The 23,248-nt window shown below is 54.1% G+C and overlaps 11 protein-coding genes across 11 annotated transcripts; 7 read left to right on the plus strand and 4 right to left on the minus strand.

Moving 5' to 3' along the window:
* Nucleotides 1-1,107: 1,107 nt before the first annotated feature.
* BJX68DRAFT_264022 (uncharacterized protein) lies at nt 1,108-2,489 on the minus strand (the record flags this gene model as incomplete). Its single annotated transcript, XM_071044848.1, has 7 exons — nt 1,108-1,451; nt 1,514-1,578; nt 1,656-1,775; nt 1,843-1,988; nt 2,045-2,080; nt 2,152-2,250; nt 2,298-2,489. The coding sequence occupies 7 exons, from the start codon at nt 2,487-2,489 to the stop codon at nt 1,108-1,110; spliced, it is 1,002 nt and encodes a 333-aa protein (XP_070902075.1).
* Nucleotides 2,490-4,137: 1,648 nt separating this feature from the next.
* Nucleotides 4,138-4,500, plus strand: BJX68DRAFT_264023 (uncharacterized protein; the record flags this gene model as incomplete). Its single annotated transcript, XM_071044849.1, has 1 exon — nt 4,138-4,500. The coding sequence occupies one exon, from the start codon at nt 4,138-4,140 to the stop codon at nt 4,498-4,500; it is 363 nt and encodes a 120-aa protein (XP_070902076.1).
* A 230-nt stretch (nt 4,501-4,730) lies between these two features.
* On the minus strand, nt 4,731-6,067 carry BJX68DRAFT_264024 (Gfo/Idh/MocA family protein; the record flags this gene model as incomplete). Its single annotated transcript, XM_071044850.1, has 6 exons — nt 4,731-4,799; nt 4,869-5,323; nt 5,384-5,661; nt 5,737-5,912; nt 5,965-5,990; nt 6,037-6,067. The coding sequence occupies 6 exons, from the start codon at nt 6,065-6,067 to the stop codon at nt 4,731-4,733; spliced, it is 1,035 nt and encodes a 344-aa protein (XP_070902077.1).
* Nucleotides 6,068-6,660: 593 nt separating this feature from the next.
* BJX68DRAFT_280002 (uncharacterized protein) lies at nt 6,661-8,663 on the plus strand (the record flags this gene model as incomplete). Its single annotated transcript, XM_071048841.1, has 1 exon — nt 6,661-8,663. The coding sequence occupies one exon, from the start codon at nt 6,661-6,663 to the stop codon at nt 8,452-8,454; it is 1,794 nt and encodes a 597-aa protein (XP_070902078.1). The 3' UTR covers nt 8,455-8,663.
* Nucleotides 8,664-8,994: 331 nt separating this feature from the next.
* On the plus strand, nt 8,995-10,178 carry BJX68DRAFT_217581 (aromatic alcohol reductase). Its single transcript, XM_071037845.1, has 2 exons — nt 8,995-9,145; nt 9,205-10,178. Exons 1-2 carry the CDS (start codon nt 9,077-9,079, stop codon nt 10,147-10,149), a joined length of 1,014 nt encoding a protein of 337 aa, XP_070902079.1. The 5' UTR covers nt 8,995-9,076; the 3' UTR covers nt 10,150-10,178.
* Nucleotides 10,179-10,931: 753 nt separating this feature from the next.
* BJX68DRAFT_231043 (ankyrin repeat domain-containing protein) lies at nt 10,932-11,902 on the plus strand. The gene has a single exon (XM_071039281.1). The coding sequence runs from the start codon at nt 11,148-11,150 to the stop codon at nt 11,826-11,828; it is 681 nt and encodes a 226-aa protein (XP_070902080.1). The 5' UTR covers nt 10,932-11,147; the 3' UTR covers nt 11,829-11,902.
* Nucleotides 11,903-12,108: 206 nt separating this feature from the next.
* On the plus strand, nt 12,109-13,320 carry BJX68DRAFT_231044 (succinate:quinone oxidoreductase subunit C). Its single transcript, XM_071039282.1, has 3 exons — nt 12,109-12,471; nt 12,554-12,602; nt 12,671-13,320. Exons 1-3 carry the CDS (start codon nt 12,381-12,383, stop codon nt 13,131-13,133), a joined length of 603 nt encoding a protein of 200 aa, XP_070902081.1. The 5' UTR covers nt 12,109-12,380; the 3' UTR covers nt 13,134-13,320.
* An 811-nt stretch (nt 13,321-14,131) lies between these two features.
* BJX68DRAFT_217607 (uncharacterized protein) lies at nt 14,132-15,825 on the plus strand. The gene has a single exon (XM_071037847.1). It carries the CDS (start codon nt 14,302-14,304, stop codon nt 15,742-15,744), a length of 1,443 nt encoding a protein of 480 aa, XP_070902082.1. The 5' UTR covers nt 14,132-14,301; the 3' UTR covers nt 15,745-15,825.
* BJX68DRAFT_217606 (uncharacterized protein) lies at nt 15,826-17,371 on the minus strand. Its single transcript, XM_071037846.1, has 2 exons — nt 16,358-17,371; nt 15,826-16,295 (listed from the first exon to the last, which is right to left on the minus strand). Exons 1-2 carry the CDS (start codon nt 17,274-17,276, stop codon nt 15,907-15,909), a joined length of 1,308 nt encoding a protein of 435 aa, XP_070902083.1. The 5' UTR covers nt 17,277-17,371; the 3' UTR covers nt 15,826-15,906.
* Nucleotides 17,372-17,870: 499 nt separating this feature from the next.
* BJX68DRAFT_264031 (Hsp70 family protein) lies at nt 17,871-20,202 on the plus strand (the record flags this gene model as incomplete). The annotated part of the gene is made up of 9 exons (XM_071044851.1): nt 17,871-17,970; nt 18,068-18,609; nt 18,659-18,703; nt 18,755-18,827; nt 18,877-19,141; nt 19,198-19,300; nt 19,351-19,484; nt 19,544-19,757; nt 19,822-20,202. The coding sequence occupies 9 exons, from the start codon at nt 17,871-17,873 to the stop codon at nt 20,200-20,202; spliced, it is 1,857 nt and encodes a 618-aa protein (XP_070902084.1).
* Nucleotides 20,203-20,382: 180 nt separating this feature from the next.
* BJX68DRAFT_264032 (fungal specific transcription factor domain-containing protein) lies at nt 20,383-22,663 on the minus strand (the record flags this gene model as incomplete). Its single annotated transcript, XM_071044852.1, has 7 exons — nt 20,383-21,031; nt 21,090-21,337; nt 21,408-21,476; nt 21,532-21,570; nt 21,621-22,176; nt 22,235-22,448; nt 22,501-22,663. The coding sequence occupies 7 exons, from the start codon at nt 22,661-22,663 to the stop codon at nt 20,383-20,385; spliced, it is 1,938 nt and encodes a 645-aa protein (XP_070902085.1).
* Between the last annotated feature and the right edge of the window lie 585 nt (nt 22,664-23,248).

Consider the following 23,248-nt stretch of genomic DNA (forward strand, 5'->3'; position numbering starts at 1 on the left):
AACTGCTGCATGAAACGCGGCCAAATTGCGCAATTCATACAGAATCTGCTATATCGCAGAGAGATTTCTGATCCCATTATACTTCCCAAGCATCTGCCTAAAATGGTTCTCCCCTCCCCAGAGCCCCCTTGACATCCTCGCAAAACCGCTCATCGAGCAGCGACATCAGCCACGCCCGCCCCTTCAGCACCCTCTTCCCAAACGCAAAAGCCTACTTAGGGCCGGGGACATCGGAGTATTGTTCCCCAGGCCATCTCGCGAACCCGTTATCGCCCTGGGATTGGCGCTACTTTGATCCGAATCCTGAAAGGGTGACGGAAAGATCGGAAACGCTGCCTGGCCCGTGGGTGCCCTTCGGCCCGTTTGAGGAGGCGATGGATTTTTTCGGGCGATGAATCTTTTTGGGTTGTCTCTATGCCGGGACACATACCGGGGAATCTCTGTGCCGTTGCGAGGGTGCAGGTTGGGAGACATGGTGAGGGGCAGTGGGTTGTTCTCAGCTCGGATTGTTGTCATTCGCGGTACGTACATTCTCATGTTCCTTCACTTTGTCCTCATATTTGTTTCTGATAAATGAGCATAGAGCCCTCCTCGACGGAACGAAATCCTTTGGGACATTCGACCTCCCCAACGGGAATACAATCTCCCTACGTACGGACATTGAGGCTGCGCACCAGACCGTGGCTAACCTGCGAATTCTGGAGGAGATGGGCGCGCATGATGCGAGCTGGATGGCGGAAGGGACAGATTGGCTGGATGCGTTAGCTTGCTGGCTAAGACTACCTAGGCACTAAGTAAAGGTGGAATATGTATGCGTACCCCACCTGACATACAAGCTGCAATGCACCTCTAGCTGACCGGAAATGGTAGGATGGTTGCTTATTGGCTTTTCGTTGGTATACGCCGCCCGGGCAATTTTGATGGGCATGCAGGGCCTTGGAGGAGGGGCACTGTTGGCGCTTTGCATCCCACACAGACAAGCGAATACAGGAAACGAAGGGATGAGTATCCCAGAGTAAACAGACAGAGCAAGAATGATATTATGACAGGTTCGCTCTGCGCTAGTACGACAGCCACCACACATCCTATTCTCACACTCCACCCCAGTCAGAGAAACGTCACCGTATGCTGAATATCGCTCTGCACCATGATCTGATTCGTGCTCCCTGTCGATACACCATTCGCTGTTGCCGGCGCAAGCACAGGCCATTGTTGGTCCGGCATCCACACATCGTCTACGAGACTGATATTCGCCTGATGGATGTATCCACCCTTGCCCGAGCGAGCGGCGTTGACAGTTCCAGGACGCACGTGGCCACAGCTTGCGGAAGCCTTGGCTGCCCCTGCCGAGTCCCGATTTCTGAAGAGGGGTCCCAGCAAGGGGAGACACGCCGCGACAATGCCGACGGATATCTCTGTGAAGGACCAGATTGATGCACCGACGGCTGCCCCTGCGCTTCATGTTGGTTACAGTGTCAGGAGAAGGGGATTGGGAAAAGTGGGCGGGACTGACATGATGCGTCGACCATGCTGAGGTTCGACATTGCGATGGCGCGGAGGACACCGAAGACGCATACCCTGAAGGCGAAATGGGCATTTTTAGTCATGTATGCATGGATTGCTGGTGATGCGGGAGACAAAGGGACTTGACTTACACTCCGCCCGTGAGAAACATGCCCAGCACCTGCAGCTTGCGACTGAGTTTCAGGTGCAGGCCGAGGACCGGTTTGACTGGTAAAGCCAGGATAGCCACGTCGGTGACTACATTGACAATACTAGGTGATTTCCGAGTTAGAGCTACACATATTAACGAAAACGGGTCAGAATAGACGGACAACTCACGAGAATGCAAACCAAGGAGGCTGCGGATTGATACACGACGAACCCCCGTTCCAAAGGTCCGACAGCGGGATGCATTGCAGTCCGGCGATCAGGATGACGGCCAGATTACTATGGCACCGATCACGATGGAACAGATTGTAAGCCATCTGGCTTGGAATATCCGGCAGTAGAAAATGAGGATCGAGATTTTGGTTAGCATCACTGTAATTGAGTAGCTGACGACGGCGACGACAAAGGCCTGTTCTGCTCAGTCAACACGCTGCACAATGAGTGGCTGCTGCTAATGGAAAGGAAGGGAACACGACCAACCTTCATAAAGTATACAATATCCTTGATGAATATGATATGCCTCCCTTGCCCGTTGTGGATGGACTTTGCAAAGACAACCGCGAATGTAATCTCACCCAGCTGCAGATATTGTCAGCATAGCACCATCGCCCTATTATTATTCCTACCATCGCTGCAAAAATGGTCCAGTCTTCAAGACCAAGCTTCATTCTGGAGATACGCCGCGCCGCAATACGCGCGCCTAACGCGGCGATGGCGGCGAACAGTCCACATGCAAGGGACGCGATCTCATTTGGTCGCCTATCATCGTGGGCATGCGCTTGATAGTAGGCGATCTGCTCGGGTGTGGGCTGCGCCATGTTCGTGTTTGATATTCGGAAATCGTCTGAATGATCGCTTCTCGGGATTGAGGGGAATGGGCAGAGCTTTTAACAGGACAGAGACGTGTAGGATGGAGGGCACTCTGCGTCGAGCAGAAAACGCGTCAAAGCCACCCACAACAGAATCTCCGGAGAGGAGGAAGGGGTGCGATAGGCTTATTGTGGCAGAGGTTGAAATCTGGACTGATGCTCTCGTCATTCGCTGCAAGTCAAGGCTGTGGCCAGAAGCAAACAGGCAGACTTACTCTATCCCCTACCCAGTTATTGTCAGGGTAGCCTTGTTGAGGTATTATCATCCACAAGTAAGACACAGCGCCAGTGTAGGACGAGGACTGCCCACAGGCCCCCATCGTTCATCGTGGATGCCATTTTTTCAGGCCCACTGTGTGGCCAGTTTTACCTAGTCGTGTCGACGTAGCTCTTTACAACAGCCTCGCGGAGCGCACCTGTCCACGTCCCCAGTTCTGTTCCACTGCCGCGCTGGCAAGGAGGGTAGCTGGTCTGGGCCCCTCAAAGCCTCCTGGCTATTTCCGATCCGCGTCCACCACTTGGTGCAGAGAGCTGAGTTGTTGGAGCCGGTTGTGTGGTGAGTTCGTTTATGAGTAGCCGTGCGGCGCTTGAGGTGCTATGCCGGCTTGGACAATCTTTCCGGGTTCTTGAGAGTATGCGTGTCCGATGGCAGGCTTCCGAGCCTTCTTGAAGCCGCATATTTGTCGTCAGCAGACGCAAGGTATCTATTTACCTTAACCTTCACCCTCTTGTCCTCTATTGCCCTCTCCGGCTGCACTGGCGGCCTGATCATCCACACAATCATCTTCACTTGGGCTCTTCGTCATGATTAAGCCGCCTATCATAGACTTGGTGGACTTGGTGAGACTAGATTATCAGAAGCAGCGGGATGCTGAGTATGGTATAAGCATTGCCCTCCAGTTAGATCCGTGATGAAACCTCGTGCTCCCTAGCACAGAGGTCATTTTCTGAGATTCACAGAAACGTCAAGAGATGGAGAGATGCAGCGCGTGCAGGAAAGGTTCCAAGAGTGCCCCATCAGCTCTCGTTTTGTCCTTCTTGCGGAGAGTCGAATTGGAACCCCTGCCCCGAAAAATATCTCTTGCGCGCCAGCCTGCGCGCCCCCAAGCGTGCTCTTGGCCCTCGTATTAGCCAGGCACATGGAGCCGTGATCAAAGAAGGCATCGACTCTCTTCACCTGAAGCGCGATGGCGAAGGATCCACGCCATCCAAAAATACCCAAAGCACAGCACTGTGATTCGTTCCTGATCGGCAGGAACTCAAGTGGGGTCTTGGAACACGAGGCGCTACCTCGCATTGAGGCTCAATTAGGCGTAGAATCAAGCTACATCTCGTATTCTCCCAAGCGGCCCCAACAATACGGGTGGGAGGAGGCAGGAAGACGGGACGGTGAGGGGAAAAGGATGAATCGAAAACAAGGTGGCCTCCAGAGGATGGGAGCTTATAAAAAGGAGGACTAGACCCTCCTCAGTCTCTCTCGACTCGGTTTATCAATTCATCTTTTCTCAGCCTGTCCAATTAACTACCTTTCCTCTCTTTCTACCCATATCAGCAAGTCACACACATATATATAAACTGCCCGAACCCATCCCTCAAAATGTCCAGCGACGGCCTCATCCCCATCTGCGTCGCCTTCTGCATGACGACCCAAACGCACGAGATCATCCTCGTCGACGAAAACACATCCTCCTTCGCCGAGCTGGCCAAACACGTCTACGACCACGTGGGTCCGAAGATCGACGACCACTTCAAGCCGGGCGGCGAGGAGCGCACCATCACGAAGCTCTACGTTGCCTGGAACCAGCAGGCGACGGAGCACTTCCCGCGCGAGACGTATTTCTCGGATACGAATATCAAGGCCACCCTCAGGTTGCTTGCTGCGAGAAGGGGGATTGATATGGTCTATTTTTGGTTGAATGAGATTGATGAGCCGGCTGCTGAGGAGGAGGAGAGATACTGATTGAGTGGAGGGGAGATGGATCGGGAAAGGATGGGCATGGCGGGGATTGCCGGGGGGTTTGTGCGCAGTGCACCACCGAGTTACCTGGAAAGTTTGAGTTGCGCCGCCAACCTCTCTACCCCTGTACAAGCCCAAGTCATATTAGCGATAGAGATATACGAGAGACAAAACTTTCACATAGAACCATTGTGTCAACCATACAGTAGTAGAGTTAGTAAGTGCAGTACTATCTACACAACCTGGTGCTTCGCATTGATTGGAATCCCATCATTCTCCCCACTCTTCAAGATAAGCTCAATCTGAACGTATCGTATCCCATTAGTAACCACGCACTGATCGCATTTACACGAGGAGAAAAGAAGACTCACCACCTCAAGATCCGCCAAAGCCGCCTCAGGCTCCTGCTCTGGGACAACCCTCCCCTCAAGAACCGCCTTCCCCCATGCCCTAATCTCCGGCGGAACCCCCGTTCTCTCATTCGGCACTCTCTTCACCTCTACCTCTCCACCCCTCGAGATGCTCACTTCCTCCCCGCGGACTGTAACCCACCCACGCTCACACGCAACAGTCCACTCATCAGCGCGGAGGCTCGTCCCGCGCGAGATCTGGAATGTCCCCGTGACGCCTGACTTCGTGCGCAGGATCACGTCGGCTGTGTCGACGGGCGGGAGGTACGGCTGGAGCTGGCTTGTAAATGCAGAAACGCGCGCGATTTCGTTCCCCGGCTGTGCACCTAGGAGTGTGCGGAGGGAGGCGATGTAGTGCACGCCGCCGTCGAGGATGTAGCCGCCTTGGTGTGTGGGAGAGCGGCGCCACGACGTGACTGTCGGGGAACATAACTGTTAATCCACCAAAGCCCTGTTGGAATGGAGGGACAACGCACGATTAAACTTCCAATCGACCTCGACGAATCCCTGCTGCCGTCCCTGGAACCCGATAATCTTCCCCAGTGTCTTGATCTGATCCGCAGCATACGCGTAGCTATCCAGGAACCGGAAGTTCTCTGCAACAGCCCATGTAGCGCCTTTAATTTCCGTGCGATACCACTTGATCAGCTCCTCCGCTTCCGCGACGTTCTCCGCGACGGGCTTCTCGGAGAGAACGTGCTTTCCGGCCAACAGCGCGGCTCGGATGTATTTTGCCTGGTTGGCGATGGGCAGGCTACACTGTCCCGTTAGCATCTAGGTAGGTATACTGGTAGACTCTGAGGATGAATTGGTGGTAGAAGCGACGTACGAGATGACCACCGCGTCGATATCCGATCGGGCCAGGATCTCGGAATACCCGTCGCCGGATTCATCGGAGTAGACGTCGACTGGACGCGGGAGGAGAGCGGCGGTGGATGTTGCAGACGCAAGCGAGCGCGAGAAGATGGCTTTCAATTCGAGGTCTTCGGCCGCTTCGACTGCGGGCTGTTATGCGGGGTTAGTAGTGGTGGATGCCTTTCGAGGGGTTGGAACGTACCAGGTGCTCCTCCTGGGCCCATATTCCTGCCTTGTGAGCTGCATCGTATACGAGCTTCGAGCGAGAACATACCTCCTCCGATAAGAGCAACGTTGACGGGCATTTTGGCGATGCGCAGACCGTAGAAAGGAGAGAGTGAGGGGTCGAACAGGGACGAAGAGGGGCAGAGAAGTGAGATTTATTCATTCCTCGTATCCGGGAAGATTACACGAGAGCCTCTACTCGACACGGAAGTCCGCCTCCGATTTCCCATTTTGAGGGTCATCAGAACCTCATTCACTACTCAATCATGCCTTAATTATCTCTCTCACTATGTTGAGCTATGTGAGCCCTACAGACATATCCAAAGGCCTGATGTTGACAGTCGTCATCTGCCCTAGGGGCCTTCTTAGTGTACAGAAATTAGCGCCAGCCCAAGGTTTTGTTCGCTCTTGATGGTTAGCAAATAGCATATCTTACGTGACTTACCTGACCGATAAAATTATAGCGTACACTGCTCTCAAAGGGTCTTCTAGGCAAGGAAAAGGGGTCTTCGGTAGTGATCTCTACCGATCTATAGCGATGATGCTCCGGGAAAGTTAAGCCAGGACTGGAAGATGACCTATTTGACTAAGCGAGTGAGACCAGAGTGGAGCACGCGAGTCGGCATTCAACGCGGTCCGACGTGTCATCTTACATCTTAATAGATTAACCGTCATGTCGACAACAAACGCCAAGCGCAAGCGCGCGAGAAAGGCATGCATCCCCTGCCATCAGCGCAAGCGGAAATGCGACACGGTGTATCCATGTGGAATGTGCACGACCTACGGATACAACTGCAGCTATACCAATGACGCCTCGCATGGTTCGACCCCGCCGCCAACGCAGCGCGTCAGCCTCATCAATAATGAACTTGGTCCAGAGCACAGTCTGAGCAATGCCAGCCGATCTCACATCGAGCGGGATTGCCACACAGGCGATGACTCGTCAACGAAGAGTCCAGCTGTGCTGTCTGGTGCCAGCGCCAGCGTGGGGGCCGGCACATCCCCGGGGATTTTCGACGAGCAAAAGTTTAGGTACTCCGGGGCATCAGCGGCCATGGCGTTTCCGCACATTCTGGGCGTAGCTCTGGGTTCCGACGCTCCGCCAAAGACGCGGTCGTTTGCTTACAATTTCGGGATTCGGCCCGAAGAGGCATCGAATACGCACGTCTTTCTGGGAAACATCATCTCGGAGGGAGACCTCACTTTCTTTTCAGGCGTGTACTTCTCTGTACTGGGCCCCGTCACCGACGTGATGGATGCAAGAATTTATACGCAGCGGTGTAGGGATTATTTCCATAGCCCGGGCAGCAATGCCAATGGCATCGCCTTTGCCGCCGTCGCAGCTGGCATCGCAGCCCTCGGATCTTTTCTTTCTCCAAACAGACACCCGCGCGAGTCTGACCTCGTGCAGTACGCCAAAGCCATCCTCGACGATCCAGCCTCGATGCGTCTGCACGGGATCGACCACATCGTCGCGTGGGGCATGCGGGTGCTATATCTACGAGCCACGACCCGGCCGAGCAACGCGTGGATCGCATCATGTACACAGATGCACCTCTGCGAAGCGTTGGGCTTGCACGAAGAAGAGACTATTAAAAAGATCGCGTCGCTCGCTGGCGCCGCTCTTTTTGGCCATGATGCGGATCGGCTAAGAAGGATCTTCTGGTGCTCGTGGGCTGGACATGTTATGTTGTCCTACGAGTACGATCGGTCGCCTGTGGCGTTTCGGTCCGTGACCTGCCAGCCGATCATCTCCGTGCCGGGGTCTGTTACGGATCAGTTTGTCCAGCTGATTCAAATCATCCCGTCGCCGAATTCTCCACTGCAACTCGAATTCCCCGCCTCGCCATCGCCAAGTGAAGAACTATTTACTCGTCTCAAAGCACTAGATACCCTCACGTTCACGCACTCATTCCTCATCGTAACAAAGGCCGAAATCGCCTTTTGCTTCTACCGCCGCCTCTACCACCTAAAAACCCACATCCCGGACTCTGTCATCCAACTAATCATTGCCAGCGGCAATGCCGCCGTGTCCGCAGCAGAGCAGCAAGCAAGCCAGGGCAGACTCTTCTGGAACGTCATAGGCAGCGTCTTTCAGTATACATGTATCCTGCTCGCCATGGACTGCCCGGCGGCATCCCCGCAAATCGGGGGCGCGTTTAAGGGGTTAGAGAATATTGTCAGGGCGGCGGATACGGTGCTTACCCGTGAAGCGTTGTCTGTTGCGCGGCACCTGCTTAGTTTGAATATAGCGAAGAGGAGGAGGGAACTTGCGCAGCTCGAGGCCGTTGAGGCAGGGTACGAGTTTTTGCTGGAGCAGGCGCCGCAGGTATCCGTACCGGTATCTGGATCTGAGGCGGACGTGGGCAGTATGCCAGCCGTGCCGGATGATGGTTGGAATTTGGATTGGGATCAGTTCTTTATTGAGCCGTATTTTCCATTGTTTGGGGGTGATGTGCAGTTTTGAGGTTTGAACGGAGTCTCGGATATAGGGTGTTAGACCGCTAGCGGGCGTAATATAGAATATCGAATTTGTCCTGCCACTCGGGCAATTTGTTCTGGCACCTCTGGATGGGGAGGACATTCTCAGACCTTCTCGGACCATCAATCCATCGGTCTTGAGGTGGATCGTTAATGGTATTCCGCTGTGCGGCTTTATGTGCGGCTATTGCGGACTTAGTCCCACTCAAGCAACCTTGGTGGAGCCTTCATGTCGCCGCTGCGGCGATTGCGGGCTTCTGGCGTCCCCTAGCTCTCTCGAATGTGGCTGCCTTCGTCCGCTATACCTATTCCCTTCAGCTTCTCCTATCTCCGGGCGAATCAAGTTCGAAACCGACCTGATGGAGTGGGTTATACTAGAATGTGGGGATTGTTTGCCCGAGATTCAGGACGACAATCGGACATAGAGGCCCAGATGGGAAAAACTTCGGAAAGCTCGAGCCCAGGTCGAGATGTATAAATAGACGGGCATTCGCTGCTCGGAGGGGGATAGATCACTCACTATTCTCACGCAAGGCCACATCCCTCGAACGCCTCTTTCAACCCATACCGCACCGATCAATACATAGTCGGGAATCATCCGAACCACAATGCCCGAGTACGCCAAAGACCAGCCTGCGGGCTACAAAAACACCATCGGAAAAGTAGCCATCGTTGGCGTAAGTACCCCCGCCACCAACCACCACCACATAAACAGCAGAGCTAAGAGCCACCCCAGGCCGGAGGCACAATCGGCTCGCACATCACCAAGGCCCTCCTCTCCACGGGCAAACACACCGTCACCGCGCTCTCCCGAGCCGGCAGCATAAACACCCTTCCCAGTGGCATCCAGATCGCCACAGTCGACTACAACGACGAAAGCACGCTCATCACCGCCCTACAGAACCAGGACTTCCTAATCATAACCATGGCCCCCACCGCACCGCGCGACACACACAGCAAACTCGTCCAAGCAGCGTCCAAGGCCGGCGTCCCCTACGTCATGCCAAACGGGTATGCCGGTGACATCGAGCACGTCGCGCTCGGTAACGATACACTGCTCGGCCCCGTGGCGCAGGCGGCTCGAGCCGAGATTGAGCGGCTGGGGATGCAGTGGGTTACGGTGTGCTGTGGGTTCTGGTATGACTATAGCCTTGGCGGTGGGGAGAGTCGGTTTGGGTTTGATTTTGAGAAGAGGGCTGTGACGTTTTATGATGACGGAACTACGAGGACTTCGGTTTCCACCCTTGCCCAGGTTGGACGGGCTGTTGCGAATGTTCTTAGTCTCAGGGTTCTTCCGGAGGATGAAAGGGACCAGAGTCTGACGCTGTCGGCGTTCCTGAATCAGGGCGTGTATATCAAGAGCTTTGTCCTTAACCAGAAGGATATGTTTGAGAGCGTCAAGCGCGTTACTGGGACGACTGACGCAGACTGGACGATCACGCACGAGGACACGAAGAAGCGGTATGCCGATGGCCTGGCGCAGGTCAAGATGGGGAATATGGCTGGGTTCAGCAAGTTGCTGTATGCGAGGGCGTTTTACCCAGAGGATCCGGGTGAGCACTCGGGCAAGGCGCAGAATGAGTTGCTCGGTTTGCCGGAGGAGAGTCTTGATGAGGCTACAAGAGCTGGGATTGAGTTGGAAAAGGAGTTGAAGAAGAGAGTTGAGCGGATGGCGGCTTAAGGAGTGCGTCTACGTTTATAGGATCAGTGACAATTGTTATGTAGATTTCAAACTGTCATATTTTATTTCTTATTACTCCCATTGCAGGTTGCTTAGATAACATCTACCTTGTCGCCAAATCTCGTGATCACGAATACGAGGAGCGGACTATATAGATGAGGTCTGTCACCATCTTGCAAATCTGGGAGCTTAAGATATTATCCGTACAACTCTTGCTAAACAACTCTGACACAAGTACCACTTTTCCATAATCAAGGCCAACAAGCAAACAACCCACATTACAACATCAACTATCCCGAAAATATACCATACCCCCAATTCTACCGTCCACCATGCCAAACTACAACATCCACAGACCCTTCCAAATAACAGACATCCCTTCCCCAACAACAACCTCCTGGACAGTCCCCACCACCGCTGTCACAAACAGCCCACACCTCCCACAAGTCCTCGCAACAACCAACCTCATCGACGCAATGCAATCCACAACGACAAACATCCTAACAGCGAGCTTCAAAAACGCACATTGCGAAATTGCGGTCCCTGGGCGGATATCAATCACGCAATCAGCACCTGTCTGCTCTGGCGTGACGCTCACCCTCACGGCGGAGTTTAGAGGACAAGAAGGGACTGCGGTCAAGTTCGCCGTTACAGCGACCGATGACTTTGGGATCGTTGCACAGGGAATGTTCTGGAACTCTGTTGTTTGCAGCGTGAACCTCGAGAGCTCGGCGCTCCTTCGACAATCTCCTGAGGCGCGGGCTGCATCGCTCGCCGGCACTGTCCCCAATTGTCCCGGCGGGACAGGGCACGTTTTTACATTGAGGCCGCGGCCAGCTTTACCTCCGCCGTCTGCATCCAGGACCAGGGAATTCATTCCATCGAACGTAGTCTCTGCGTCGAAGAGCGGGCCTCCTCCGTGCCAGCTGTGCCATCCGGTCCGGCGCTCAGCCTGGCAAGGGCCGGCGTTCGAACATACCCGAGTTTCGCGGGGATTTATGCACGCTGTGCATCATGGACCGGAAGGGCTCGTGCGGGCTTGGCTGTCGAGTGGGATCGAGTTGGCGCCGTATCTCGATAGCGCGCTGTACGCCACGGTAATCGCGTTTCGACCGCGGATACTTGATATCCTGGTTCAGAAAGCCGGTGCAGATCCCAGCGGTTGGAAATCGGACTTGTTATCTGTCGGCGGATTTCTACATATCGTGGTGCAAGATACTAGGAGTGGTAGTACTGCGGCACAACTGCAGTTGATTCAGGCTCTACTTCGCCACGGTGTCGACCCAAACAGTTACGACGACGAGTACTACTGGACACCGTTGCACCACGCCGTGAGAGATGGCAGGATAGAAATAGTAAAGATCCTCCTCGACGGCGGGGCGGATCCCGATTTTCAGGAGGATGAAGGGTGGACGAGTCTGCATTTTGCTGTCGAAGGGTGCGATGTCCAAATCGTGAAGTTGCTCGTCGAGTGCGGGGCTGAACTCGAGGCTTGCAATGCGATGCGTGATACGCCGCTGATGATGGCTGTGAGGCTGGGGAGGAGAGAGGTTGCGAGGGCGCTTTTGGAGTGCGGGTGTAATCCCGACCTTGGGGAGGGGAGAGGGTCCGTTACCCACTGGCTGAACGGGGCGGAGGTTAGGGATTTGAGTGGGCCGGTGAGGTGCTTGAGACCGTAGATGGGGTCTGCGAACTCTATACTCGTTGATCGCAAGAGTTGATAGATCGAACCTGTGTCGGTCTTTTTATCGCCGAATCGCCGACACTGGGGCTTGCGAGGAAAACAAGAAGACCCACAATGGCATAAGAAGGCCTCTTGCGTTTAGTGCGGCTATATAATACTCAAGTAGCCGGTTTGTGTGTCCCTTGCGTCGAGGAGCAGCCGGACTTGCTCATGGCCTGGGGAGGGGGGAGGGCTACCTTCAAGCTTCGTCTCCGATTGCTCCTATCTCTTAATACCAGCTATATACTTGCGACCCAGCTTTTCTAACCTCCCGGGTGCTACCTTATATCACGAACAAGTCCGAACTAGTGATCGCGACCCAGTTACCAAGGGGGTCTTGGCCCCCACGAGCGGAGAAATGGCCTGATCCCCGATCTAAACGGTAGATCGTTCTACCGCACTATAACACGGACTCGTGCCTTTCTCAACTTTTAGAGTGCGGCGCCAGATTTTCTTCTATTACCGAACCCCATTATCCTCTAGGATCTTCGACCTTTGGAATCTTTGGATGTGTAAAATCTTAGATTGCAAGTGGATCGCATACGTACCTTGCACCATGGCCCTGACACCTAGAAGCGTGCTTGCTCTGTATGCAAGACGTGAGTGCGCCAATTACCCGGCTTTGGGTCCCTGCCGGTATATATACTTATCATCAATTTACTGACCTTTCCTGCTCAACAGGACCGCTCTTGTTTCCTGCACACCTTGGGCAGCATGTACACCAGCTCAGGTACACTCCACCAAAATTTCTCATCCACCTGCCCATTGCTCTCGGATGAAGTCCTAACAAAGCCCCAGATGGACAACAAATGCACCCTTGAAGATCAAATCCCGCACCCCCGAAGAAGGCCGCGCCCTCCTCGCCCAACAACGCCTCCGCCGCCCCGTCGCCCCTCACCTCTCAATCTACAGATTCCAAGTGCACTCCGTCTCCTCTGCAATGGAGCGGAACACCGGGATCCTCCTCTCAGGCAGCCTCTACTTCTTCGCGACAGGATACCTGCTATCACCTGTCTTTGGGTGGGACCTATCGTCGGCCAGTCTGGTCGCTGCGTTTGCTGGGTTGCCGCTTGTTGCGAAGATCGGACTGAAGTTTGCGCTGGCGTGGCCGTTTACGTTTCATGTGTTTAATGGTGTGCGGTATGTGGTTACGGCTGTAGGGACGCGGACGATGAGGAGTCGGGAGCAGGTTGTGAAGATTGCGTGGGGGGTTGTTGGGGCGAGTTTTGTGAGTGCGATTGGCTTGGTTGCGTTTTATTGAGCACTAGCTTTTTTGAATTAGTTTGATAGCCTGAATATGTCAGAGTATGCAGTAGCAGGCTCATTCATGGTGGTCGAAGGGCTGCTTATCTGCAGTATAGATTCAACTGTCGTGACCATAGAACGACATGAAACAAATCGCTCGAGCGAGTCCAGGAGCCGTGTAAACAGTGTCGCGGGCCATATCGCAATGCATTTATGCAAAGAATCGAGTATATTTCACGAATGGTACTGTACCTATAAGATGATTATGAGCATCATTTGTGCAGGAAATAAGGAGTCTAAGCCCAATCTCCAGTTCGACGTTTCAACAGCGTATTGATGGCTTTGGACTCAGCAACGAGGTCTCGCCTATCGACAGACATAATGCTGTAGATTGGGCTGATAAGAGGCATGCTTTCTCCCGCAAATCGCCACTAGTCTCTTGCTGAACAGGGCGTGGAGGTGGCAAATGGAGGAACAGTTTTCGGTCCCACCACGGGCCGCCCCGACTTACTTGGGGCGTAAAATCATTGGAGAGGAGTTTTGCATGAGGCAGGCTTGGTTGTTGGTAACGCATAAACTCCTGTTTCGAAGCGAGTTCAAATTGAAGGCGGGCGTTGCACATCCCAGAGCCCAAGACTCACCACTAGCGAGCCTTGTAACACAAATTTGGCCCCCAATCCCCCCCTTTGAGAGCTCAACTCCTGAGCCTCTCCTCCAAAAATATCGCCATCGATTGTGAATTCCCTTCGTCAAACGCCCTATAACGTTGGAATAAACCTCATTTAGATTGGACAAACGTCTTCAGGACCAACCCGCAGAGCGAAGCGCCTCAGAGATCAGGGCAGTGCTCACACTCGGCTCGTCCATGTTTGCGTTTTCTCCCCTTTGACGCCGGAGATTGCCGACAAACAGGTCCCTGTCCGCCGCTGCCGGGTGTACCCTGTAATTTGCAATACATTCAAGCCCAGCCTGGTCACAACTTTGCTCCTCCACGTTGTCACCCATGTTTTCACCTGAGGTTGCATTCGGCCCCATCGCAATCTCAATCTGCGTTCGCGTCTCCAGCGGTTCATCTTGCCCTTCTTTCACAACCAATTCGCTGCCACCGACACTGCCACCCTACACCCAACGAGGATCGCTTTCGCATCGACACCAAATACAGGGCACGAGGCCGCGACCCCAGCATGTCGATCGCATCCCACCACAGAGACCGCTTCTACCGGCGCCAGGGAAACGGCAAAGAGCGCAGCGCTTCCCTGGATATCCCGGAACCGCTCCCACCAACGCAATCGAGACTCTCCATCGCGATATCCAGGCCGGATTCTGGCTCCATGTTTGGCTCTGCCTCGTCGATACACTCGCCCGAAACAGCAGCACGCACATCGACAATGGGAGCGACGTCCACCTCAGTTTCAACCTCAACGTCGGCGACGTACAGAATTCCCGGCACGAGTCGAACACCCAGTGCAATCACACCACCGGACACCAACGATCTCCCGGCGCCATACTTGAATCTCGTTGATTTTCCATCTACCACGACACTTACGCTGAATTCGACCTTGGTACCTGATGAGCGACCGAGCCTTCCACCGCGTCCGACTCCACTGATGACCGAGAGCCGTCCTCCTCACCCGCCGCGTCCGCAACTGCACCCGAGAACACGACTGTCGCTTACCTCGCTCTCGTCCTTCTCGCTGTCGAATATGCGACCACATTCGCACTCATACTCCCAAAGTACTTCGACCTCCACCTCAGGCTCAGCATCAACAACCTCAACATCGACCCAGAAATCCCCAACAAACCCCACCCCATCAACCCAAAACCCCTCCCAAAAACAAAAACTCACCCTCCCAACCCTCCACCCAACAGCAGCACCCTCACCCGCAACCGACCTGCTTACCCTAACCCGGCACATCGAAACCCAAACCTCCCAAGCACGCCACCTCTTCAGCCTAAAACACGACCTTTTCGACCCGACAGAACAATCCTGGATCTCGGCGACGATCCGGGATTCGGAGGTTGCGACGAGGGAGGTTGCGGTTCTCACTGAAGGACTACGCGTTGAGCAGGCGACGAACCAGGGACGGCTGGGAGTCAAGACGCAGCTCAAGTGGATGCTGCGCGATTCGAAACGCGCAAGGGAGAAGAGGGAACGTCTTGTTGTTGTTCATCAGAGCCTTATGACTGTTCTCGGGAGGTTGCAGGGGGTTCAGGGGGCTCCCGTTGATATGGGAATTGAGATTGGCACGGTAACCAATCCTGAGATTGGGGGGCGCAATAGCGGTGGGGATGAGAGTCGAGAACGTAATGGGGAGGATGGTGGAGGTTTGGATCTCGGCAGAGAAGAGCGGGTCCGACCGTGTCGCCGGATGACAGTCGACAAGGCGCCGACGATATCGTCGTCCTCGATGAAGAAAGTTCCGGAAGAAGGGCCATGGGACCTCTCGGTGCAGTTGCAGGATGCGGGGATGGAGGCCGTTGTGCCAAATATGGTTGCGGAGAAGGTTGGTGTATCTGTCACGACGAAGCCAGCGCAGGATGTCGGCAGTCCGCCGTCTACCAAGATGGATAATGAGTTGATGGATATGTTATCGTGGCGGTGGGCGCAGGGGAGGGCGAGCAGTTAACATCTATATATGTGTTTGAAAGTCCCGATACGTCGAGGCCTGATCAACTTGGTCCATATTCATGTCTTGATTATATTTATACCCGATAACTCAGCTATATCCCAACGCATCATTTAAGCCCATCGTACAGTTCATGCATACACCCCAAAGCCATGCCGCAGCTCATCTCCGGAAAGTCACCCTCTCCCCCTCGATCAAAACTTGCGCCGTGACCAACCGATTCCCCTGCTCATCATACGTCTTGAGCACTCGCGGAACAGTAGTTATCTCCGTCTGACTCTTCGTCCAGACAAACTCAAACGTGCACGGCTGCGCAAATAGCCAAACCCCCAACTCTGTCACGGCAGCGGCCAGGTCCCTGAAGTGTGTCACGCGATCGGTCTCGGAGAAGCTGGACAGCGCGTATGGTGTAAACGCGGATGTGAAATCGGCGGCGAGATTATGGGCCGCTTGCTTGAGGGCGGCTGTCTCTTTAGTATCTTGGTTATATTTTCCTTGGCGGTAGAGGTGGGCGGTTAACATGCGCCAGGTGAAGAGGGCGTTGTCGGTTGCTGTTGTAGTCAAGGAGTTAGCATGCGTCACGATCTTATGAGATGGAAAGGAGGCAACATACAAACACTAGAATTCTCAATCCGAGGCTGAGCGGCCAGAAGGAGCGGGAGAAGCTCGCCCCCTGGGCCTACTGCCCCTAGCAGCTTGTAGACGAGCAGATGCGTGATGACCTGACGCTGCGTCGGTCGTTCTCCCAGGACCGTCGAAGCAGCGGCCGGCAGATATCCCGAATCGTAGCTGTTCAGTCTAGAGACTCCATCTTGAGTGAGAGTCACAGATGAACCGGAGGCATAGTAATTGTCGACGTGAAGGCCAGCGTGGTCAACCAGGGTGAGGATCCGACGGCGGACCGTATCGTCGTCGGCGGGCTGTGGGATAATCGCTGCGAGGGAGAAGCCTGTGTTCGATTTATCGGTGACGATTGCAGTCAATGTCACGTCGTCGTCCGATGCCCCTTTCGGTGGCGACCGGCGACGACGGAAGAATAAGAAGGCGAGAAGGAGAGTTAGGAGGGCACTGCCAATAACGCTGCCCACAATGGCTCCAGCCAGGGCACCTGTGCTCACACCATGGCCCGAAGAGCTGCCAGAGTCAATGCCAGGCGTCTGCGTTGCAGATTGGCTCACCGAACTTGTCGAGTCGGAACTTGTGGTTTGTGCCGTCGCCGTTGACGTTGCGCTGGTCGTCTGCGGTGTTGTCTGTGGCTCTGTGGTGGTGGTGTTGTCGTCTGTGTCGGACGCAGTGGGTCTAGGAGTCGCTTGTTGCGCGTCGGAGGTATATGTGTTTGTCCTTACGTGAGAAATATCGCTGATCCACGTTATGTATATCTCGGTGGTAGTTCCGCCTGGCCAGATATACCGCGTTGACGGAGCAATAGTTGTTGTTGGGGGATCGAGTGTAACCACCGTCAAGGGCACATTATTCCCACTTGCGTCGGTAGTGTCTGTGGTAACAACGTGGGTTGCCCATCCGTCCGCCATGATGATGATAATGAGGCGATGTAAGAAGACTCTGAATCTGGCAGAAGCAATCACAAACGAGAAAAGGAGCCCGTCTCGCTGAGCAGCTGGGAGGCAGGCTCGGGGGGGAGCGAGCCCCGTCCTTAAACAAAGACTCACTCAAAACCCCAAACAAGACAATTGAAAAATACCAGTCTCGAAAAGCCGGGAGCCGCCCCCACTGGCCGACAAGAACGGGTAATCGACCGAGAGCTTATGCAAACCCTTGTCGCTCGCGTCGCACTGATTCGTCCACTACCCCTCGTTGCCCCAAAACCAACAGATGTCTCGAAATCGACGCGAACCCATTGGCTTATGGGGCCGGACGCGAAGGATCCGGGCAGCGGCGCGAAAGGCTCGAGCTTAAGTTAGCGCTGACAGTCGATTCGTTCCTTAATTTTGAAGTTTGTTTTGGCTTTGGCCCCTTTTTTTTTCGTGGCGGGGTTCGGTTTCTAGGCGAGGCTCTGCGCATTGGCCCTTCCTTCCTCTGCCGTCGTTACTTATGCATTGCTGAATCATCTCTTTTCGTAACAGTCGGTTGCCGTTTGCTTCCAGACCTGACCACCACCTTGCGCGATGGACGAGAAGGAGGTTGTCGCTGGCACCACGGCCACATGGGTCGAGGAGCGGTTCCCGGACATCGTGGTGGGGATTGATTTTGGGATGACATGTACAGGTGAGTATCGCATCGTATCCTCACTGCAACTGCAAGCAAATGCTCTGAGTGAGTGAGTGTCGCGCATCCTTAACCTCTGTTTTTTCTCCCGGTGCAGGCGTCGCATACACAATCGGACCCGAATGGGGCCCGCCCAAAACCGTCCAACGCTGGCCCGGTAAGCTCCTCAGCGAACTCGCAAACAAAGTCCCGACGAGCGTGTTATACGGCTCCGACGGGAAAACAGTGAAAGAATGGGGGTTCGGCTGCGACACGGCCGAAGACCAGCTCGCAGACGTCAAGGAATTCTTCAAACTCCACCTTGCGCCGCAGAGCGGCGCGGGGGAGGGCGCTGATACTGATATGGCGGGGGGGATGCGCATCACGCAGAAAGAGGCACAGCGATGGTTCCAGGATTATATATCGTGCATATACAAGCATGTGGTGTCGCACTTCGACAGTACAATTCCGGGGTTCTCAAAGATGCGCGTGGAGTTTATTTTCAGTGTGCCGACGACGTGGAAGGATGTGCGCATGATTGAGGAGATTCGGGGCTTGATTGATCGGGCGATTCAGAATAATGGGTTGAATCACTGGGCGTGCATTGGGCTTACCGAGGCCGAGGCCGCGGCTGTTTATGCTTGTCGGGGGTTCTATCAGGTTCGTCTTGAGGTTTTTTATTGGATTGGACGGGTGCTGACGGAGATAGACGCAGGATATCGTGCTGGTTTGCGACTCAGGAGGTGGGACAACGGTGGGTATATGTCAACACGGTACTCCTTGATTGCTTGACTAACAAGGATAGGACGTCAATGTGCTAAAGTTGATATCAGCGCGAGGAGCGCCTGTCCAGCTAGAGCAGCTCGGCAGTGTTGAAGGTGACTCTAGTCATATTGTTAACATCCTACATGTCACTGACGGCCGCAGGACGACCCATCGGATCCGTATTCATCGACAGGGCAATCCACAAACTAATCGCAACCCGCTTATCCAAAGTCGAAGACCATCTCTCACAACCCGCGGGCTTCGTCGCCTGGAAAATGCTATCCGGTCGCTTCCAACGACTCAAGTGCGCATTCGGAACCGAGGCCGCACGTACACCGTATCTCAGTCTTGAGGTGCCATTCTTGAAAGAGTCCGGCGCTGATCTGTCGGCTGCTGGGATACAAGGGGGGAATATGCAGATTGGATGGTTTGCTCTGCTATCTGATTTGGACACGAACGCAAAGTGCTGAGTGGGACTTGCAGGGAAAATATCCGACGCGCATTTGACATCAAGGTTGACGAGATGTGTGAGCTACTCGACGGCCAGATCGAACAGATGCAGAATAAGTATCCTCAGAACCGCATCGTAAGTCAACTCACGTCATCGCTTCATTGATCTATCTGCTCACAAGCCAGTCATATCTCGTTTTATCAGGCGGCTTCGGCAGTTCCCCGTACGTGAAGCAATGTTTGCAAGAGCGATACGCAATCCCAGGGGTAGCCAAGCACCCAAACGTTATCGGTGTGCAAGTCCTCATGGCAGAAGAGCCGTACGTTGAACCATTGATTGACGAACAATATTGAACACGAGTGCTAAGACTTAAATCAGTCAACTAGCAGTTGTCCACGGCTTAGTCCTCGACCGGATTCAACAATTGAAACAGGGCGTTGTCATGTTCGGATCTCGATGCTCGCCGATTAGCTACGGCATTGTCTGCGACCTCATCTATGATGCCGATAAACATCTGGGCGAGCCCGTGCGGCGCGATCCGAGAGATAACAGGTTATATGCAGTTGACCAGATTGAGTGGATTGTCCTCCAGGTACAGACCTTGGCAGCCCTTCCCGCCGACATGGCCATGACTTCTCCGGTTCTAACACGAACAGGGCATACCCGTCCCCCACACCGGAATAACAAAAGACTTCCAGCTAAAAATGAAACCGGGAGAAGAACATTTCCCCTGGAAAGTGCATATCGTCATGTCGCCCAACGCCGTCGAGCAACTGCCCCAGAGCATGGCGCGACAGGGCGCGCAGCACGTCTGCAGTCTCGACATCAGCACGGACAACGTCGAGCGCAAGCTCAAGAATAAGCACTGGTACAGTATGCGTCCGAAGTACTGGCGCGCGACGTTTGATGTGCGGGTCGTCGTTGGGGCGGCGGATCTCACGTTTCAGCTGTGGTCGAGGGATCAGCGGATACGGAGTAGTAATCATGAGCCGATTAAGGTGCAGTGGATGCCGTCGGCAGTGGAGGGGGAGGATTGATGGATTGATGCGCTTGAGTCTTCAGGCTGTATTCAAGGTCTTATTTGCTGCTTTCGGAGTATATTTTGACTGATGATCGTCGAGCGAATCAATTGGAGCCTCAAGGATATATTCCTACCGAGTTCACCATGCCTCTACGAAGCTAGGCCCAGGAAAAGCGTAGATAAAGTACAATTATCATTAAATAGATATATTACTCCCACCCGCCCCCGGGAAATACGCTGTATAAATACTCTCCACATCCCTCGCCATATCCACCACGCCCTCAAACACGCTATCAGCCTTGAGCGCCGCATACAGCGAGCCAATGCCATTCCGCATCTCCTCAATGGCGCGCTCGGCATCTTGGATCTCCGTTCCCGGTTGCGCACAGCGTAGTAAGTAGTAGCATGCCGAGAGGTCGCGCGTACATAGACATGACCGGAGCCGGCGCAGGAGCATCGAGAGGACATAGCAGCTTTGCATTGTGCAGCAGGAGAGGTAGGGGAGGGACCGAGGGTATACATGTGACCCTGTGAGGCTTGCGACGGGATTTTCGGTGTGGTTTGCTGATATCATTGAGGTGGATGGTCCGTCGGAGTAATGTGGTTTTGGCGGGGGGAGGTTGCGGATCGTTCGGGAGAGGACGAGGGCGGAGCGGAGGCATATGTCGGTGGACTCTTGTGCGGTGAAAGGGAAGCTGGAATCGACGTCTAACGTCCAGGGCTGTGATGGTGTCGGAGATGTGGTGCTGAAGTTGCTGAGGGTGGCGGTTCGGAGGTCGCTGGTTTTTTCTAGGAGGAGTGGAGAGTCGCCAAAGGCAATGAAGCGATGAAGTTTGATGCGGGCGCTGGAGAAGCAGGAGTTAGTAAAACTATTGCCATGGCCTTTGCTGAGAAACAACGTACGTATGAACAAAGAGCAGAGAAATCATCCACAAGTTCCGTGCAGCGGATGCTTCGGCGCCCTCATTCTCGACGGAATAGCTTGAAGTATCCAATTTGGCTCCCAGGGCTAGAACAGTCGAGTCGAGTCGCCGGATATCGTCGGCTGTCGTCCGCGATAGATTCGTCCTGTTACGTTTCTTCGATAGTTCTTTCGCTATTGTTCCAACTCGCATCAGGGCGTTTTGCGCTTCCATTAGAAGCTCCCAGGTCTAGAGGTGTTAGGTGAGACTTGGTATATGCATGGAGCAAATAGGAATAGGTAAAGGTAAAAGAACGTACCTCGCGCCGATTGCAGAACTCCGGATATGGCGTTGTGATGCGAACATCATGTATCAACATGATTGGTGCCTACATCGTGTTAATAAAAGCTAATGAAATGCCAGTTACTGCGAGGGGCGCATACTGAGTGATTCGTTATCGATGCTTGAGAGGCGAGGTACATCTGTCGTCCAGTCAGGTAAGCGAAATTGTGGCAGGAATGACAACACTCACAGTCATCCACCATGCCCGCCTCTGAGCGTCCACAGCGTCTGCGCTCAGAGCGTGGAGGGACAAGTCCATGGCCGCAGTCAGAGCTTGGTGGGCTCGCGAGCGCATCTGCTTCCTGTTTCCGCTCTGGCAATAATCGTACACAGTCAACACGAGGAGGGCGAGAATCGGCTCAAGGTTTGCAAAGATATTCGGATGTAGCAGACTGGAGGGGTGGAAGGTATATGTAGAGGCGTAAGATGAGATATGGGTATTTCTGTGGTGGTCGCTATTGCTCTCGAGTGCGTGTTCGGCTGATCGCACGTAGAGTTGCGCAAATGACCGGCGGATGATTGTGGCTGATTCTGACAGTGGATCTGGGTCTTTGGGGAGTGGGATCAGGACGAGGAGTGCTGATATAGCGAGCGCGAGCGGGGATTCTGGCCAAAATGGTAGGATTGATTGGTCGGCCTCATAAGAGATTGGCGCGACCTCGGCGAAACAGTCCTCATACTGTGGGAACGTGGGTGGCGGAAGTAGTGGCAGGTAGGGATGGATGTAAATGTAGTAGGCGTTAATCCTGGAATACAGTTAGGATTGTACGCAATGAAGCAGCAGGAAGCAGAGAGAATACCTACAGGTCTCGTTCACATCGATATGCGCGTATCGCGAGGGTATTGAGGTACGCCGGCCCTTTGGCGCTGGGTTGCGCCGATTCCAAGGCCGGAGGGCTTGACGGGCCCATCAGCCCACCATTGACGAAGCTGAACGCGGGCAATGTCCTGACAGTAGGCTCTCTGCGTTCGCCAGTGGACAAGGATACAAAGGCTGTGCCACTATTCAAGGAGGAATCTGTGGCGCGTCAGCTGTGCCTGGGAAGTTGGCCATGAAGCGGGATCCATACTATTAGGTTCGGTAGAGTTCAGCAGGGGCCTCGAGTCATATGGCTCCATTACGGTAGGCGCGACTTTTCGCGGTTCCTGCCATAGCACGTCTGCCGGCTCTTGTTTTGGTGGTGCATCGCTACCGTCACTTTTTCGACTTGGGCGCGATGCATGGCAGCCCATAATGGTGGCACTCCCTCTGACACCGGGGGGTTGTACGCGGTTCAAAAACAGGGCTCGTCGTTCCCTGCCAAGTTACACTGATGGTAAAATGGATCACGCGGGTATGATTCGCGCGTCGACGGCCGACAGAATGTGGCCGGCCCCCTTGCGTCCGGCAAATGGCGCATACCGCTGCAATGTAGGGCCAGATTTCACCATGCCAGTGGCGCGTTTAGGGTTTTTAGGGGTTGGTTGGATGGTTCCTTTTGATGGTCACTTTTTATTGCACTCGCCAGGACGAACCTGATCGCTGGTGTCCAAGGAAGTGCAAGAACTCGCTCCCACGCCCGCTTCATCCCTGATGAGCAACCCGATGGCTTGTCGCGACCAACCCTCACCAAGCTACTACCCTTTCCCTGGGACTTACGGTCCTTCAATCTTTCTTGTTAGGCCATTTGAGTTGTTTGTTGTCCGGCAATACCAATCACCCCTTTCACTTGGCGTGGAAAGTCCTGGAAACCGGAAATAGAACCCGGAAGAGCGATTGGTCGGAGACAAAAGATATACTAGGGATGCATTTTTGGCAGCCCCATTAAGGTCTGATGT

This window comes from Aspergillus pseudodeflectus, assembly GCF_044049435.1.
Source record: "Aspergillus pseudodeflectus strain CBS 756.74 chromosome Unknown BJX68scaffold_9, whole genome shotgun sequence".
Lineage (NCBI taxonomy): Eukaryota > Fungi > Ascomycota > Eurotiomycetes > Eurotiales > Aspergillaceae > Aspergillus > Aspergillus pseudodeflectus.

What these genes read in the sequence shown, in the direction of transcription:
- BJX68DRAFT_217581 (XM_071037845.1), top strand. Translation starts at nt 9,077, where the DNA reads ATGCCCGAGTACGCCAAAGACCAGCCTGCGGGCTACAAAAACACCATC. An exon ending in GAAAAGTAGCCATCGTTGGC is followed by an intron (nt 9,146 to 9,204) that starts GTAAGTACCCCC and finishes GAGCCACCCCAG; the next exon opens with GCCGGAGGCACAATCGGCTC.
- BJX68DRAFT_217606 (XM_071037846.1), bottom strand. Translation starts at nt 17,276, where the DNA reads ATGGCGGACGGATGGGCAACCCACGTTGTTACCACAGACACTACCGAC. An exon ending in GATTGAGAATTCTAGTGTTT is followed by an intron (nt 16,296 to 16,357) that starts GTATGTTGCCTC and finishes TGACTACAACAG; the next exon opens with CAACCGACAACGCCCTCTTC.
- BJX68DRAFT_231043 (XM_071039281.1), top strand. Translation starts at nt 11,148, where the DNA reads ATGCACGCTGTGCATCATGGACCGGAAGGGCTCGTGCGGGCTTGGCTG.
- BJX68DRAFT_231044 (XM_071039282.1), top strand. Translation starts at nt 12,381, where the DNA reads ATGTGTAAAATCTTAGATTGCAAGTGGATCGCATACGTACCTTGCACC. An exon ending in GCTTGCTCTGTATGCAAGAC is followed by an intron (nt 12,472 to 12,553) that starts GTGAGTGCGCCA and finishes CCTGCTCAACAG; the next exon opens with GACCGCTCTTGTTTCCTGCA. An exon ending in CAGCATGTACACCAGCTCAG is followed by an intron (nt 12,603 to 12,670) that starts GTACACTCCACC and finishes ACAAAGCCCCAG; the next exon opens with ATGGACAACAAATGCACCCT.
- BJX68DRAFT_217607 (XM_071037847.1), top strand. Translation starts at nt 14,302, where the DNA reads ATGTCGATCGCATCCCACCACAGAGACCGCTTCTACCGGCGCCAGGGA.